At 49.6% G+C, this 16,493-nt stretch overlaps 1 protein-coding gene and 1 long non-coding RNA gene across 3 annotated transcripts; one reads left to right on the top strand and one right to left on the bottom strand.

Annotated features, from left to right (window-relative positions):
- Positions 1-5,160: 5,160 nt before the first annotated feature.
- LOC128581513 (uncharacterized) lies at positions 5,161-10,360 on the bottom strand. The gene is made up of 3 exons (XR_008378862.1): positions 9,758-10,360; positions 7,542-7,572; positions 5,161-5,232 (listed from the first exon to the last, which is right to left on the bottom strand). It is a non-coding gene; the product is annotated as an uncharacterized LOC128581513 (long non-coding RNA).
- CALY (calcyon neuron specific vesicular protein) lies at positions 8,394-16,285 on the top strand. Of its 2 annotated transcripts, none has more exons than XM_053584475.1 (6): positions 8,394-8,524; positions 13,302-13,468; positions 14,305-14,418; positions 14,966-15,079; positions 15,404-15,728; positions 16,139-16,285. In XM_053584475.1, exons 2-5 carry the CDS (start codon positions 13,334-13,336, stop codon positions 15,683-15,685), a joined length of 645 nt encoding a protein of 214 aa, XP_053440450.1. In that variant the 5' UTR covers positions 8,394-8,524; positions 13,302-13,333; the 3' UTR covers positions 15,686-15,728; positions 16,139-16,285. The 2 variants fall into 2 exon arrangements, with proteins under 2 accessions (XP_053440450.1, XP_053440451.1); XM_053584476.1 differs by lacking the exon at positions 8,394-8,524 and adding an exon at positions 8,552-8,865.
- Positions 16,286-16,493: the final 208 nt, after the last annotated feature.

Genomic DNA, 16,493 nt, shown 5'->3' with positions numbered 1-16,493 from the left:
TGACACCAAGTGTGCTCCCCACCCTCACAGGCCCACCAGAGATGTGAGCAAGGGGAGGGCCGGGCCCTGGTGTCAGTATACCTGCACACCGCAGATTTAGTTCAGGAAAACTACTAGCAAAACAACAGAAACAGCAACAGCCACCCTCAGGTGGGGGAAATATCAGAATTCAAAGTATCTCTAATAGGGCTTAATAGAAGACATATTCAGGTATATAATATCTTTAACTTACATTAAAAAGCTAGATCAATAGAAACTATCCAATGTGAAGAAAAGAAAGGAGAAAGATGAAAAATGAGCACCACTTGAGAGACCCGTGGAACCATATTAAGTGGTAAGTGCACATGCACACATATGGAGTCACTGTGTGCACGCACACACAGAGATATGCACATGTGGAGTCGTCTGCATGCACACACAGACACACATGTGAAGCCATGCGTATGCAGGTGCACACACACAGAGTCGCCTGTGTGTACATATTTATGCAATCTCACAAAGAGAGAAAAGGACAGAAAAAGACTCGAAATAACCAAAATTTTTTTGAATTTGATGAAAAGCATTACCCTATAGATCCAATGAGCTCAAAGACCCTCAAGTGGGATGAATGGAAAGCTATATCATGGCCAAACTGCTGAAACCCAAAGACAGAGAAGATCTTGAAAACAGCTAGTCACTGGGTACAGAGCACCAACAACAGGATACACGGCTGACTTCTTACCAGATGCAATGGAGACCAGCAGGCACTGTCTGCAGAGGGACACCTCTAGCCCTTCACAAACCACAGAGGAGTTAAGAACACTCTGTCCATGAGGCCAGTATTACCCCAACACCTAAAGCTAGGCAAAGACACTGTGTGAGAAAAGAAAACCATGGACCAGATCTTGGAGTCGTGACCCACAGGAACTATATTAAAGGGTCGCAGCATTAGGAAAGTTGAGAACCACTGCTATAGACCAATATTCTTCCTAAACATAGACACAAAATCCTTAATAAAATATTAGATAAATTCAGCATAAACATAAAAAGGAATTTATCCAAGAATGGAAAGTTGATCATTCAAAAACCAATTAATGTATTACTTTATACTGTGTCAACAGAAAAGAGCACAAACACTGTAAAATAATTTAAAGAGCTTTATTCTGAGCTGAAATTATGCAACCAGGACCTGGAGAGCAATGCCCAAGCAGCCTTAAGCAAGGGGTCTCGCTGTAGGTGGTTGGTCACAGTTGGTTTTCTACATGTCATGGAGACAGGAATTACAGATAAAGTAAAAAATCCATACACGGAGGGCACACATGGATTTGCATCTCAAAGTGGGGCTCACAAGTTATAGCTGGGTTAAAGATTCTTGGATTTGCAGTTGGTTAAAGAAATGGAGCTTTGTCTAAAGGCTTGGAATGTTTTCAGTTAAGATAAGGAAGTTTAATAAAAAAATAAATAAATAATGTCAAAAAAAAAAAAAAAAGATAAGGAAGTTTGCTAATCAGAGACAAGCCATCAGCATTTACCAGACACACACCCAGCCAGACTGATGTGACCTGTTAAGTAAGCTGATGACCTGCACATGTGGTTCAAGCTTTGTCTTGCGTGGCTACAGTGGACCTCTCTAAGGGAAGGGGACATGAGGAGGTGTGTCTGATCACCCTTCTAATGGCAGAATTTCAGCTGTAGGGTACTTCTGGGGTTCCTTTGGCCAAGAGGGGGTCCATTCAGTCAGTCGGGAGGTTTAAGGTTTTATTTTAGTTCACAATTAATAGAATAAAGGACAAAGAACTCATGGTTATTTTAGTAGACATGGAATAAGCCTCTGACAGAATCCAAAACCTATTTATGATTTTTTAAAAATTCCAACCAACTAGGACTAGAAGGAAACTTTCTAACCCTGACAAAACAACATCTACAAAAAACTATAGCAAACATTATTTTTAATGGTGAAAGACCAACAGCCCTCTCCTTAAGGTTGGGAAGAGGAAAAGGACGTCCACTCTCGCTACCTCTATCCAACACCTTACTGGAGGTTCCAGCTGGTACAACAATGAATAAAGAGAGCAGCTTTGAGCAGAAAAAGTAAAACTGTCTTTATTTATAGATGATGTGATCTCATATATCTAAAGAATCCAAAAACAGGCTGGGCGCAGTGGTTCAGGCCTGTAATCCTAGCACTCTGGAGGCTGAGGTGGGTGGATTGCCTGAGCTCAGGAGTTTGAGACCAACCTGAGACAGAGTGAAACCCCGTCTTTAAAAATTAGCCAGGCAGTGTAGTGGGCACCTGTAGTACCAGCTACTTGGGAGGCTGAGGCATGAGGATCTCTTAAGCCCAAGAGTTTGAGGTTGCTATGAGCTATAATGCCATGGCACGCTACCATGGGAGACAAAGTGAAACTATGTCTCAATAAATAAATAAATATAAATAATCCACTTTGGCGCCATAGCATAATGGTTACGGCACCAGCCACATACACTGAGGCTGAGGGGTTCGAACCTGGCCCACAGCCAGCTAAATAACAATGACAACTGCAACAAAAAAAATAGCCTTGGGGCGGTGCCTGTGGCTCAAGGAGTGGGGCGCCGGTCCCATGTGCTGGAGGTGGCGGGTTCAAACCCAGCCCCCACCAAAAAACCACAAAAAAAAAAAAAAAATAGCCAAGCATTGTGGCAGACAATGTAGCTGTAGTCCCAGCTACTGGGAGGCTGAGAGAATTGCTTAAGCCTAAGAGTTTGAGGTTGCTCTGGGTGTGATGCCACAGCACTCTACCAAGGGTGACATAGTGAGACTCTCTTTCAAAAAAAAAAAAATCCAAAACAACTAATAAATGAGTTTAGAAGCTCGGCGCCTGTAGCACAGTGCTTACGGTGCCAGCCACATACACCAAGTGTGGCAGGTTCGAACCTGGCCCAGGCCAACTAAAAAACTGCAACAAAAAAATAGTCAGGTGTTGTGGTAGGTGCCTGTAGTCCCAGCTACTTGGGAGACTGAGGCATGAGGATCTCTGGAGCCCAAGAGTTGGAGGTTGCTGTGAGCTGCGACGCTATGGCATTCTACTCAGGGTGATGTAGTGAGACTCTGTTTCAAAAAAAATAAAAAAGTAAAAATAAATGAGTTTAGAAAGTCAGAATACAAGATTAATATAATAAAATCAGTTGTGTTTCTCTATACTAACAATTTGAAATGAAATTAGGAACACAATTTAGTTCACAATAGCATTTCTGTATTTTCTGTTGCTATAAAAGAATACCTGAGCCCAGTAATTAACAAAGAAAAGTAGTTTATTTGGCTTCCTGTTCTGGAGCCTGGGAAGCCCAAGGTCATGGAGGCAGCTCCTGCCAAGGGCTTTTGGGTGGCATCATAACATGGCTTAAAATCAAAGAGCCAGTAAGCGCTCACAGAATAGGCATGCATGAGGGGCAGCCCTACCTCCTAGCAGCCAGTTCTAAGAGAACAGCATGAATCCCTTGCCTCCAGCTGGGACCACATTCCCACCATGTGAACCCTATGGGACACACTCAAACCATCGAAGCATTGAAAATAGCACAATGTTTAGGAATAAATTTAACAAAAGGGATAGAAAACCTGTGCTGAGCAAAAGAATATCCAAATAAAGAGGTATTTCAGACTGGGTGCGGTGGCTCACACCTGTAATCCCACTGCTCTGGGAGGTGGAGGCAGATGGTTCACTTGAGTTTAGGAATTGGAGATCAGCCTGAGCAAGAAGGAGACCCATCTCTACTAAAAATAGAAAAACTAGTCAGGCACTGTGGCTGCTGCTTGTGGTCCTAACTACTCAGGAGGCTGAGGCAAGAGGATTGCTTGAGCCAAGAGTGAGACTCTGTCTCAAAGAAAAAAAAAAAAAGAAAATGCCTGGCATAAGGATGGAGGGATATATCAGTGAGAAGGAATTAAGAGGCCAGAAATAAACCCATACATGGACACTGATTTTTGACAAAGGTGTCAAGACAATTGGACAAAGAATATTAGTGTTTTCAACAAAAGGTGCTGACATAATTGAATATCCATTTGTTGTTGTTGTTGTTGCAGTTTGGCCGGGCCCCAATTCAAACCCACCACCATTGGTGTATGGGGCCAGCGCCCTACCCCCTGAGCCACAAGCGCCACCTTGAATATCCATGTTTTTAAAAAATAAACTTAGACTTTAACTTACATTGTAAACAAAAGTTAACTCAAAATGCATCAGACACTTAAATGTAAAAGTTTAAATTATAAAACTTCTGGGGAAAAAGAGAAAATTTTCATAGCCTTGGGCTAGGTAAACAATTCTGAAATATACCAAAAGCACAATCCATAAAAGAGAATTTTTTTTTTTTTACAGAGTGTTATTTCTGAAGAGGGCTATGTCAACATAGCTCACAGCAACCTCAGATTCTTAGGCTCAAAGCAATTCTCTTGCCTCAGCTTCCCAAGTAGCTAGGACTTCAGGCAGCTGCATTTTTTAGAGGCAAGTCTCACTCTTGCTCAGGATGGTCTTGAATTCCTGAGCTCAGGCAGTCCACCCACCTCAGCCTCCCAGAATGCTCGTATTACAGGTGTGAGCCACCACGCCCAGCCTCATAAAAGAGAAATATTGATAAACTGGACTTCATCAAAATTATAGACTTTCACACTTCAATAGACACCATCAAGAAAGCGAAAAGAGGCTCGGTGCCTGTAGCTCAGCAGCTAGGGCGTCAGCCACATATGCTGGAGCTGGCGGGTTTGAACCCAGCCTGGGCCACCTAAACAACTATGACAACTGTAAGAAAAAATAGCCAGGTGTTGTGGAGATGCCTGTAGTCCCAGCTACTTGGGAGGCTGAGGCAAGAGAATCGCTTAAGCCCAAGAGTTTGAGGTTGCTGTGAGCTGTGACACCACAGCACTCTACCAAGGGTGACTCTGTCTTTTTTTTTTTTTTTTTTGTGGTTTTTGGCCGTGGCTGGGTTTGAACCCACCACCTCCGGCATATGGGACAGGCGCCCTACTCCTTGAGCCACAGGCGCCACCCAGGGTGACTCTGTCTTAAAAAAAAAAAAAGTGAAAAGACAAGCTATATGCTGGGAGAGATTGTTTGCAAATCATATATTTATTTGATGATAAATATATGTACAATATATGTAAATATTATATCCAGAACTCACATGCAAAAGAATAAAGCTGGACACTTACCTTACACCATACACAAAAATGAACTTGAAATGGAGTAAGACTGAAGTGTAAGATGTGAAACCATGAAACTCCTGAAAGAAAATACAGGGGAGCAGCTCCTGGACATTGGTCTTAATAATTTTTTTTTTATATAACACCCCAAGCACAAGCACCAAAGGCAAAAATAAACCTGTGGAATCACATCAATCTAAAGAGATTCTGCATAGCAAAGGAAACAAAGTTTGAAAACACAATCCATGGAATGGGATAAAATATTTGCAAACCATATATCTGATAAGGGGCTAACAGCCAAAGTATATAAGGAACTCACACAACCTTAAGCAAAACAAATAATCCAATTTTAAAATGCACAAAGGACCTAAGCAGACATTTTTCCAAATAAGATATATGAATGACCAACAGATATATGGAAAAGTGTTTAATATCATTAATCATCAGAGAAATGTAAATCAAAATCATGAGATACCACCTCGCACCTGTTAGCATGCTATTATCAAAAACACAATAGATAACAAATGTGGGTAAGAGGGTGGAGAAAAGGGAACACTTGTACCCTATTGGTGCAATATAGATTGGCTGATTGTAAGAAATCAGAAATAGGACTACCATACCAGCTAGCAACTCCGTTTCTTAGATATCTGTACCCTCATGTTCACTGAAGTATTATTCACAGTAGCCAAGAAGTGCCCATCAATGGAAGAATAGAGAAAGAAAATTTGATATGTATACACAATGGAAAGCTATTCGTCCTTAAAAAGGAAGGAAATTTTGACACCTGCCACAACATTGGTTAATCCTGAGGACATTATGCTAAGTGAAATGAGGCAGACACAGGACAGATATTGCGTGATCTCACTTACATATGGAATCTAGAAAGGCTGAACTCACAGAAGCAGAGTAGAAGGGCTGTTGACCAGGGGCGGCTTGTGGGGTGGGGGCAAGAGGAAATGGCAGATGTTGGTCAAGGGGTACCAACTTCAAGTTATATAAGTTAAACAAGTTCTAGGGAATCTAATGTACAGAACAGATGGTGATGGGTGCGTTAACTAATTTGATTATAGTAATCATTATGCAGTTATTGTTAAATCACCACATTGTATACCTTGACTATACACAGTCTCTGTTAATTAAATATTTTAAAATAAAGAAAAGAACTTGTATCTGGAATACATAAAGAACTCTTACAATTCAATAATAGAAAGATAACCCAATTGAAAAAATGTTCATAACATTTGAACAGATATTTCACCAAAGAAGACAAACACATGGCTATTATAGCAGGAAAGGGTGCTCAGAATCATCATAACAGAGTGATGTGCATTTGGACCACAGTGGGATGTCACTATAGTCAGAGCCAGGACTGAGTGGTATCCCTCTAAATTCATATATATGCTCAAGTCCTAACCCCACCATGTGTGACTATGGGGGGTATATTGTTTGCTTTTTCAAAGGTAATCAAGTTAAAAAAGGGAGAGTTTTTATTTTATTTTATTTTATTTTTGGAGACAAAGTCTTACTCTGTTGCCCTCAGTAGAGTGTCACAGTGTCACAGCTCACAGCATCCTCCAACTCTTGGACTTAAGCAATTCTCTTGCCTCAGCCTCCCAAGTAGCTGGACTACAAGCACCCATCACAACACCAGCTATTTTTTTTTGTTGTTGCAGTTGTTTTAGCTGGCCCAGGGCCGGGTTCAAACCCACCACCTTCGGTGTATGTGGCTGGCACCGTAACCTGTGTGCTATGGGTGCCGAGCCAAGAGAGGGTTTTTAAAGAAGTAACTAAGGTAAAATGAGATAATTAGGGTGGGTCCTAATTCAACATGACTGGTGTCCTCATAAGAAGAGATGAGGACACAGATGTGTGTAAAGGGAAGACCATGTGAGGACACAGGGAGCAGGTGGCCCTGGGCAAGTCAGGTGCCTTGATCTGAGATTTCTGTTGTTTATTTTTTTTCAGTCTTTTATTCTCTCTGTGTTTTATTTTTTAAATTTTTTTATTAAATAATAAACACATAGATCATATATACTTAATGCATTATGGGGTACAATGTGCTGATTTCATATAGAATTAGGAATGCTTACATCACACTGATTAATACATACCTCATCTCGTTTACTTTATTATTGTGTTAAGACATTTATACTCTATACTAGTAGATCCGACATGTACCCAGATTTCTGTTGTTTAAACCACCCCTTCTATGGCAATTTGTTATGGCAGCCTAGGCTACCAGATGGCAATGGTGAGAAAAGCCAACAACAAACGTGATGAAGTTGTGGAGAAAGTGAAGCTCTCACACATTGCTGACAGGAATGTAAAATGTTGCAGCCACTTTGGCAAAAACATTTTAGCATTTTTTTAAAGTTAAATGTAAACGTACCAAACAGCTGGGCAATTCCGCTCCTCAGCATCTGGTCAAAAGAAATGAAAGCTCACATTCACCAAAGACTTGAAGAAGACGATTCACAGCAACACTATAAATAATAGACAAAACAGCGACAATTCAAATGACCAGCGGATACCTGGTACATTCATAGACCGGATACTATCCAGAGGGAACCCTGACTCTGAGCGTGTCCGGGTGTCCCGAGGACCCCGTGTCAGGCCTGCAGAGACCGCCAGAACTCAGCACTCACTGGCTCGGCAAGGCCCCTTCGTGTGGGTGCCAGGACAACAGGCACCCAAGACAGGTAAGGCTGGCCCCTAGGGAGGCGCAGGAGATTCATACGCTGACCCACTAGAAGGGGCTCAGAGCCACTGGGTGAGTCCTAACCCCAGCTGCCCAAAAGGGGTAGTGGTGAGGTGAAGCTGGAGCATCCAAACCAGGAGACCCTGCACCAGGGAGCAGCCAGGCCTCAGCAGGGCTATCTACCCCCTGGGCGGCGAGGTGGTGTGAGTGTGTGAGAGAGCCTGTGTGTGTAAGGGTGCATGTGTGTGAGATATGTGGTGTTTGTGTGTATGAAGAGTGTATGTCACTTGTGCGCATGAAGTTAGTGTGTGAGGCATGCATGTAAGAGGTATGTTCGAGGGTGTGTGTTGGGGTGTCAGTGTGGGAAAGTATGTCAGGGGTGTGTGGGAGTGTCAGAGGGGTGTGTGTCAGGGGTGCGGGTGTGAGGCTGGTGGCCAGGGCAGGGATCTGACAGCTGCTTCGACTGCAGAAGCTGGGGGAGGGGCTCCAGGCAGCAGCAGAGCTGCGGCCCCTCCTTCCCCGGCGTCTCCATGGCAACTGCAGCCTCAGTCTCGATGTGCCCCTCCCCCGCCCCCCTGGCTGCGAAGCGTCTGGAACCGCATCCTCCGCATCCACATCCGCATCCTTGTCCTCCCGCGGCCGCGTCCTGCAGCAGCTGTCCGTTGGAACCGCCTGTGAGCCGTTTCCACATTTCTGCTTGGCGTGGGGGCGAGGGGTTCGAGTGCGTGCGTGAGTGAAGGTGTGCGGGAAGGGTGTGAGCTGAGTGCGCGGCGCCTGTGCGAGAGCACTGCAGTGGCCCGAGGGCCGGTAAAGCCACAGCTGGCTTCTACTACTGGGGTCTCCGACCCTGCTGACAGGAGGAGAGTTGTTCCCAGGCTTCCCAGGACGTCAGGGGGGACCGGTGGACCAGTCGCAGCCTGGACGTTCAGGAGGGTTCTTGGATTCCAGCGTTGCGCAGACCCGACGTACTGCTCGGATTCCCCATCTCGGGCAGAACGGAGCTGCAGGGGAGCGGGTGGGTGTGCTGGACATCTGCAGACCCTACCGTGGTGAATACAGCCCCTTCCTTGTGAGCTGGCTCTACCCCTGCAGCCCGAGTAGGAGGTGGGCAGGGGTTGCGGGACCTCAGATCCCCTTTACCTGTCTGCAACGGGGGACAGGGTTGAGAAGAGGGGCGCCGAAGGGGCGCTGGGCCAGAGCATAGAGGAATCCTCACTCGCATCGCAGTGGGAGGCTTGTGGGGGAGGGGGCTGCGTGACAGGCAGAAGATGGCCAGGAGGCCGGGAGGGGGCAAGCCTGGGGAACCACCTGCCGCAGGCTGCGAATGCCAGGCCACAGGTGGCTGGGAGGCGGGAAGCTGGGAGCAGTTTTGCCCGGGGGTTCTTTTTGGCCCCGCAGGGCTGGGGTGGAATCCCAGTTCAGGGGCCCTTGAACCAGGCGTCAAGCTGCGAGGGGTGGCAAGGGGTGGGCGGCCTGGGGCCGGGAGGCTTTAGGGTCCAGGTAGGGACTCGGCGAACCTTGGCTATCCGCAGTTGCGCGCGTGCTCGGTGTTCATGCCCGGCCCTCAGGAGCCCACGCCCGCGCGCAAGAGCGCGCGCCTCCTTGCGTGACGCAGCATCCCAGGGTAGCGGGTGTGCGTACAAGCCAGCCTGTGACGTGACCTCAGGCCGAGCGCTGGAGAACCTGAGCTAAGGTTCTGCAGCCCCCACTCGTTAGCATCCTGTGTCCCCCAGCCTCTGGAGAGGGGGCGCGCACTGCCTCCCCCCGCCAGGAGCGCGTGGCGAGCGGGCAGCAGAGGACCCCCAGAAGACGCGAATGCAACATGGGGGTGCGGAGAGAGCACCCTAACTCCGGGAAGCTCTGAGTCTGTAGTGTGTGTTAGCCCAGCCAGTCTTGGGCGGCCTTACCTCAAAGGAAAGGAGTGTTGGGGGCCACATACAGTCCGCCCGCATTCTGCCTGAGGCCCTGGCTTGGATCCTCTGGTCCTCACTGAGACGCAGCTTCAGAGGCCTGTCTCTGTTGCCATAGAAACCCAAAATAACGTCAAATGGCCCTGAGCTCGGCTCTGTTTAATGGAGTCGGAACTGGTTCCCGGCCGGTAGGAGGCGCTCCTCGTGGGGAAGGGCCTCCCGGGGGTTGGGGGAGAGCCTGTCTGCTGGCCCCGGTACGAGAGACTGGCGGGTGTTCTCGGAGGGACCGGCTCCCGCGCCCTTCCACGCTCCGGTCTGTGGAAAGGCAGGGTTTGCCTTGGGTTCCATGCGGACCCCCAACCCCACCTCCTGCTGGCACCTAACCCCCCCAACCCCGGCTGTACCCGGCCTGCGGCCACCACCCTCAAGTTTCGGTTTGCGGCCCTGCTGCCCTTTGTCGTCCTCCACTGGGGCACTTTCCTGTCTGTCCTCCAAGAGCTCCTGCCCCTTCGATTTTCCCGCGCCACCCTTCCTTGGCGACCCGCCTGAAGAGGAGCCTCCCAGCCTGGGGCATGTGGGCGGGACAGCTCCGGAAGGGCCCGGGGCGCGGAGGAAAGAGGGCAGGTGGGATGGAGGCTGGGAGTCCAGGAGGGGCTGCTACCTGCTCCTCCTTTCCCTCCGCACCCCTACCGAGCAGCTTTCCTACCTGGCTCCGCCCACACGCACACTTCCCACACACCCTGCCACACACTCACACTTCCACACACAGACATCCACAGAAACACACCTTCCACATACACACACCCTCCCACCCCACCCTCACATACTCACCATTTTCCACGTAGAGATACTACCTACCTGTGTACACACTTGGCAGCCTCTGGTGAAGACTGCACAATAAGGGCTCTCCTCCCATTGGGTGGGGCTGTCCACGCCTGGGACCCCCAGTAGGGCCTAGGGGCTACAGGACAAGAAATTGATCCCCTAGCCGATTGGTGGGCACCTGGCCTTCCTAGAGCTGCTGTCACCAGTTGCCACAACTTGGTGGCCTAAAAGAACAGAAATTTATTCTTCCATAGTTCATAGTTGGGAGGCAACAAGTCCAAAACCATGGTGTTAGCAGGGCCCTTCTCCCTCCAAAGCCTGCAGTTTCTGGTGCATCATTCTGATGTTTGCCCTGGCATTCTCCTGGACTGGAGTCATAGGTTTAGAGCCCAACCAAATTCAGCATGATCTCACCTTATTGTGACTGCATTTGCAAAAATCTTATTTCAAAGTAGGGTTACATTCATATAAACCAGGAATTAGGATTTGCACATATTTTGGGAGTGAGGGGACACCATCCAAGCTACACAGGCCTTTGTGGGTTGCAGATACCTTCGTCCAGTCTTGATTTCTGTTTTCATTCATTGAAGGCTATGCTTTGATAAACAGACCTTCTCAATTTTAATGTAGTCATTTTACCAATATTTCCTCTTATGATTAGTGCTTCTTTGTCCTACTGAAGAAATCTTTCCCTCCCTGAGACAAGAAAAATCTGCTGTGTTATCTTTGAGATGTTTTATTAGATTTTCATGTGTGGTGTGAAGTTCACCATTTTTGATATACACAGCAGTGTGTTGAGAGGCTCTGCAGTGGCACCTCTATTGCAGCTCAGGGTTGGTGTCTGTAGGTGTGTGGCTCGGGACTTTGTCTACCACACAGCCATCCGGACACTAAGCTTTACTGCTGTGCAACCAGCCCAGCACCAAGCAGACAAGACTCCTTGTTCTAGTTCTTTTCCTGTGCTTTCTCATCCCTCTGCCTTCCATATAAAATATCAGTGTTTTTCAAGTTCATGAAAAAAAGTCTGTTGGGACGTGGATTAAGATTCATTCGTTCTTTAGATAACATTTCTGAGGGAGGAGGCCCATGTTTCAACATGGAGATGTCCAAAATCCCTGACATGCCCCTTTCCATTTATTTAGGGGACTTAGCACTTCTTTGTTCTTATCAATATGCTGCATGGCTTTCCACACTGGAGAGCTGCTCACCTCTTATTATGACTGTTCCTGAGCATTGATATTTTGATACTGTTTAATTTTTCTTTTAAATATATATAGAAATAGAATTGATTTCTGAATACCTTAAATCCAGCAACCTTGCTGAACTCACTTTTCTTTTTTGAGATAGTCTCACTTTGTTGCCCTAGCTAGAGTGCTGTGGCATCACAGCTTACAGCAACCTCAAACTCCTGGGCTCAAGTGATCCTGTTCCAGCCTCCCAAGTAGCTGGAACTACAGGTGTGAACCACCACTGTGCTCCTGCTTGCTTTTCAAATATTAAATCAAATTTCATTCCTACAGTACATCCAACATGTCTTGATGTGTTATCTTTCTATCATGCTGGACTTGTTTGCTCAAATTTCACTTGGAGTTTTTGCACTGATGTTTGTGGGTGAGGTGGGCCTATGATTTCCTCTCCCCTTGTCCTTGCCAGTTAGGAAACTAAGGCTCTGCTGGCCTGGTGAGCTGGTGAGTGTGCCCTTGTCCTTTTCTCTGGAAGAATTTTGCATGATGTTTGCATCATTTCCTCCTTAAATAATTGTTAGAATTCAGCAGTGATGCTGACTGGGCTTGGAGTTCTTTGTGAGAAGTTTTAATGACAGATTTAGTTTCTTACTGGACATTAGACCTTTGTTTCTTCTGTTGATTGAGTGAATATACTTTGCTTTTCTACTTTTCCATTCATCAGCTTAAAGGTCATTTGCTGCATTTCCTTCCTTGAGAGATCTGCCTAGAGGTGGGGCCTTGCACCCTTGACATACCCAGTGTCAGGAGACATCATCCCCCGCTCCAGGCCACAGGGCTGCAGGATACACAGGGCCCTCAACTATCTTCTCACTGACCTTTCACTTGTGACCCCTTGTGGTTTTCACTTGTCCAGGATACATGGCCCTCAGCAGCCCTTAGACTGTGTTCTGCGGTTGGTGCTGGGCTTATGGGAGGACGCCCTCTCCTGGTAGTCTTTCTTACTCCCTTGTAAGGAGGGAGGCAGGGCTGCCAGATAAGACAGGATGCCCTGTTATGTTTGAGTTTCATTTGGACAATGGATGATTTTTCAGTATAAATTATGTCCCATATTGCATATTGTGTGGGATGTACTTATACTAAAAAAAGTATGGATGTTTATCTGAAATTCAAATTTTAGCTGGTTTCCTTTCTTTTCATATGCTAAGTCTGCCAGCCTAACTGCCTTCTAGGATCTTACTGGTAACTGCTGCCCTTAGAAGGTCCTATAGAGCAGCTGGCTGGTGGAAGACTCCTCTGCTTTTGTGCCTGGGCAATCAGTGGTCTGGTGCACACCCCTCTTCACTGCTGTGGGTCCAGAAGGACTTGGGGTCAAGAAGGGATCAGAAGTCTTTGGCTGGACCCACTGGGTCGGCCCCAGGAAGCCTGGCTGTCCCAGGCTCTGGTGTGAGGAGCATTGGGACCAGCCTGGGGTCCTCTGGTGTGAGCATCCACAGGGTGCCCTGTGGGCAGTGATCCTGTATCTGTCTCAGGACCAGGACCAGGACCAGGACTGTCATCCACCATGGTGAAGCTGGGCTGCAGCTTCTCAGGGAAGCCAAGCAAAGACCCGGGGGACCAGGATGGGGCTGCTACAGACAGTGTGCCTCTGATCAGCCCCTTGGACGTCAGCCAGCTTCAGCCACCATTCTCTGACCAGGTGAGGAGCCTGAGCTAGTGGAGCGGGGTGGGGTGGGGGGCTTTCTCAGGTCCCCCTGGGAGCAAAGGTGTGACCTTCTGGTCAACTGCCTGACCTCAAGAGCCCCCTCCCCGTCTGTAACAAGTATAGACTAGATGCAGGCTGATGTGAACTCACACAGAACCTTGAAAATAGCACCACACCCAGCCAGGCCCACTAGGGCAGAGATGGGGACCAGCAAGCAACAACTCCACCCCTCTCCTCTGGGATGGAGTCCTGGTCCTTGGGCAAGTAACCAAGAGAGGGGGGCTTCCAGGAGAAACTGGTGAGATGCATAGAGCTCAGCTCAAGCCTAGCCCAGCTGGACCCACAAGGAGCTCTGGAGCGTGAAGGGGACCCACAGCGGTGCCCATGAAAGCCAGCTATTGAACAGGAACTGTGGTGTGGGGAACCAGTCCTGCCGGCTAAGGGCAACCTTCAAGCAATGAGAGTGGATTCCATTGCATCTACTGCAGCTCTGCCCCTCGGGAGCACACATGTGGGGTTAGGGCCTCAAGTCTCTGGGTGCTAGAAAAGAAGTCAGGACAGACTTCTGGAGAAGGAGACCAAGCTGTGGGTCCACAGAAGTGGGGGTTCCTGGCAGGGGAAGCAGCACCCTGAGAGTTGAGGCAGCTGGCAGAAAGAGGGACTCCACCAGCAGTCTAGTTAGGCCCGAGGGCTGCCACAGCTCCAGCACAAGCACAGCATCACCTTCCCTTGGCTTCACCTCTGCTGACCACAGCTCCTCCCCTCCCAGCTGAGGGCTGTCCAAGGGCCTCGCCAGCCGCCTGGGGAGGTCATGCCATGTTCTCTCCCAGGTGGTGATCAAGACTCAGACGGAATACCAGCTGTCCTCCCCAGACCAGCCAAAGAAGTTTCCTGACCTGGAGGGCCAGAAGGGGAGCTGCAGTCATCCTGAGGAAGGGCGCAGGGTAACATACCCTCCACCCACAGGGGCTAGCAGAGGGAGGAGGATTTATCCTGTAAAATTTGGATTCAGTTGAAAGGCCGTACACCACATGTGGCCCCGAGGCCACAGGTCCCCCACTCCTGCAGGGGGAAACTATCATTTCTGTGACAGACCCCCACCCCACCCCGGGCCTGCTTTCCAAAGCACATCTGAGGCTGACGTTAATGCACCTCCCTCCTTGGGGGCCCCTTTGGAAGCCTGGTGAGCCTTCTACAGGGTCCAGTGCCCAACACCTCCAGTGATGTTGCAGCCACCAGCTGTTCCTACAGGCACCTGCTGGGTCAAAGGCCATGTGGATTTCACCAGGTGGCAGAAGTTTCCAGCATCCCAGAGGAGGGGCTGCCAATAAAGCCTGACCCCAAGAAGTGGTACCTGGACATTCCACCCTGATGCTGACCTTTCCAAAAGGCTACTTTGACTACCTGGAGTCAGGAGGCCAGTGTTCCTGTGCCCAGCCCCAGCCCCACAAGGCTCCCTCACACCTAACCCCTTGTCCTTTCCTCTGTCAGCTGCCCACAGCTCGGATGATCGCCTTCGCCATGGCGCTCCTAGGCTGTGTCCTGATCATGTACAAGGCCATCTGGTATGACCAGTTCACCTGCCCAGATGGCTTCCTGCTCCGGGTAAGTGGGAACCTAGGGGCTGGGCCCTGGGGTGCAGCAGAGACTGCCTGTGTTTGGCACTCATTCTGTGGCTCTCCAAGAACCTGGAACTGGAAGCCAGCCCTTGGTGGCTTGAAATGATGGCAGAAGTAAATGCCTTTAGACAGATGGTCCACAGGGCTACCCAGCTGCGCAAAGTAGGAAAGACAGGGATGCGCCACTGGGGGCCCTTTCCGGCGCACGGCACGAATGACGTGGGGCATGCGTGCCGTGGCGGGGTGTCATTTGGGGGGACTTCGCTCCCCGGGCGCCCCTCCCGTGCCGCTGACCCGGCCTCTCCTGCAGCACAAGATCTGCACGCCGCTGACCCTGGAGATGTACTACACCGAGATGGACCCCGAGCGCCACCGCAGCATCCTGGCGGCCATCGGCGCCTACCCGCTCAGCCGAAAGCACGGCACCGAGATGCCCGTGGCCTGGGGGGGGAACTACCGCGCCGCTAAGGAGGGGCACAACCGGCCCACCCAGGCGGCGGCGGCCACCTACCCGCCCGGGAGTTCCTCGGTCCCGGGGGAGGAGGAGGAGCAGAAGGCAGCCGGGAGCGCGCCGCCCCCGGCTCCCCAGTGACCGCCTCTGCCTCTGCCTCTGCCTTTGCCGTGGCCCGGCCAGGGTAGGTGTGTCTGGGGCTGCAGGACACCGGCGAGCTCCGTGGTCTGTCTCTGGCCACCACTACTGAGAAAGGGACCCTCCTCCTTGCCCTACCTGCCCCCAGCCTCGAGGCTGTCCATCCTGCCAGCCATAACCTTTGTGTGGCACATCTCCCCGCACTCTTCCCTCGCCGACCCAAAATTCTGAGCACATCTTGGGTGGGGAGGTGGGGAGGGGTTCCAGGAGACGCAGCCGGGTCCCAGGGGCGGGATAGGGTTCCTGGACTGGGGTGGGGGGACAGGTGATTGGGAAGCTGGAACCTCAGTGAGGTGAGGAAGCGGCCTCGCACCTCTCCCTACCTAGGTGGCCTGATGGGGGTCCTGGATGCCAGGCTCATGGGCTCTAAACCCTCTGCCCCTTTTCTCTTTATAGTGTTCTCCCACGGCTTCGGTGACCAGTGCATCCCCTGATACTGTTGTACCCCGTGTTTGTGCCCCTGCCTCAGGCATCCTCACTGCAGCCCCCACCCTTGGTGGGTTTCCAGCTCCTTCGCTTTTCTCTAAGTAAAGATTCATGTCTACCTGGGTCTTGTTTCTCCTTTGCGTCCTCTGCCAGGCTAGCCTTTATCGTGCCCCCTCCCCTCCTGGCTTAAGAGAGCCAGTGTAGTGTCCCGACCCCCACCTTGACCTCCGAAAGACCATGTTGGGCCCTGGAAAGCTGTGGCTCACACAAGAGGAGTCCACGCATAAGCCCTAGAGACCTGCGTGCACATGGTTTTGTCTGGTTC

The sequence above is a fragment of the Nycticebus coucang genome, chromosome 3 (genome assembly GCF_027406575.1).
Source record: "Nycticebus coucang isolate mNycCou1 chromosome 3, mNycCou1.pri, whole genome shotgun sequence".
NCBI lineage: Eukaryota > Metazoa > Chordata > Mammalia > Primates > Lorisidae > Nycticebus > Nycticebus coucang.
Note: the sequence above shows the minus strand (reverse complement) of the source record. Positions and strands in the feature narration are given on the sequence as shown.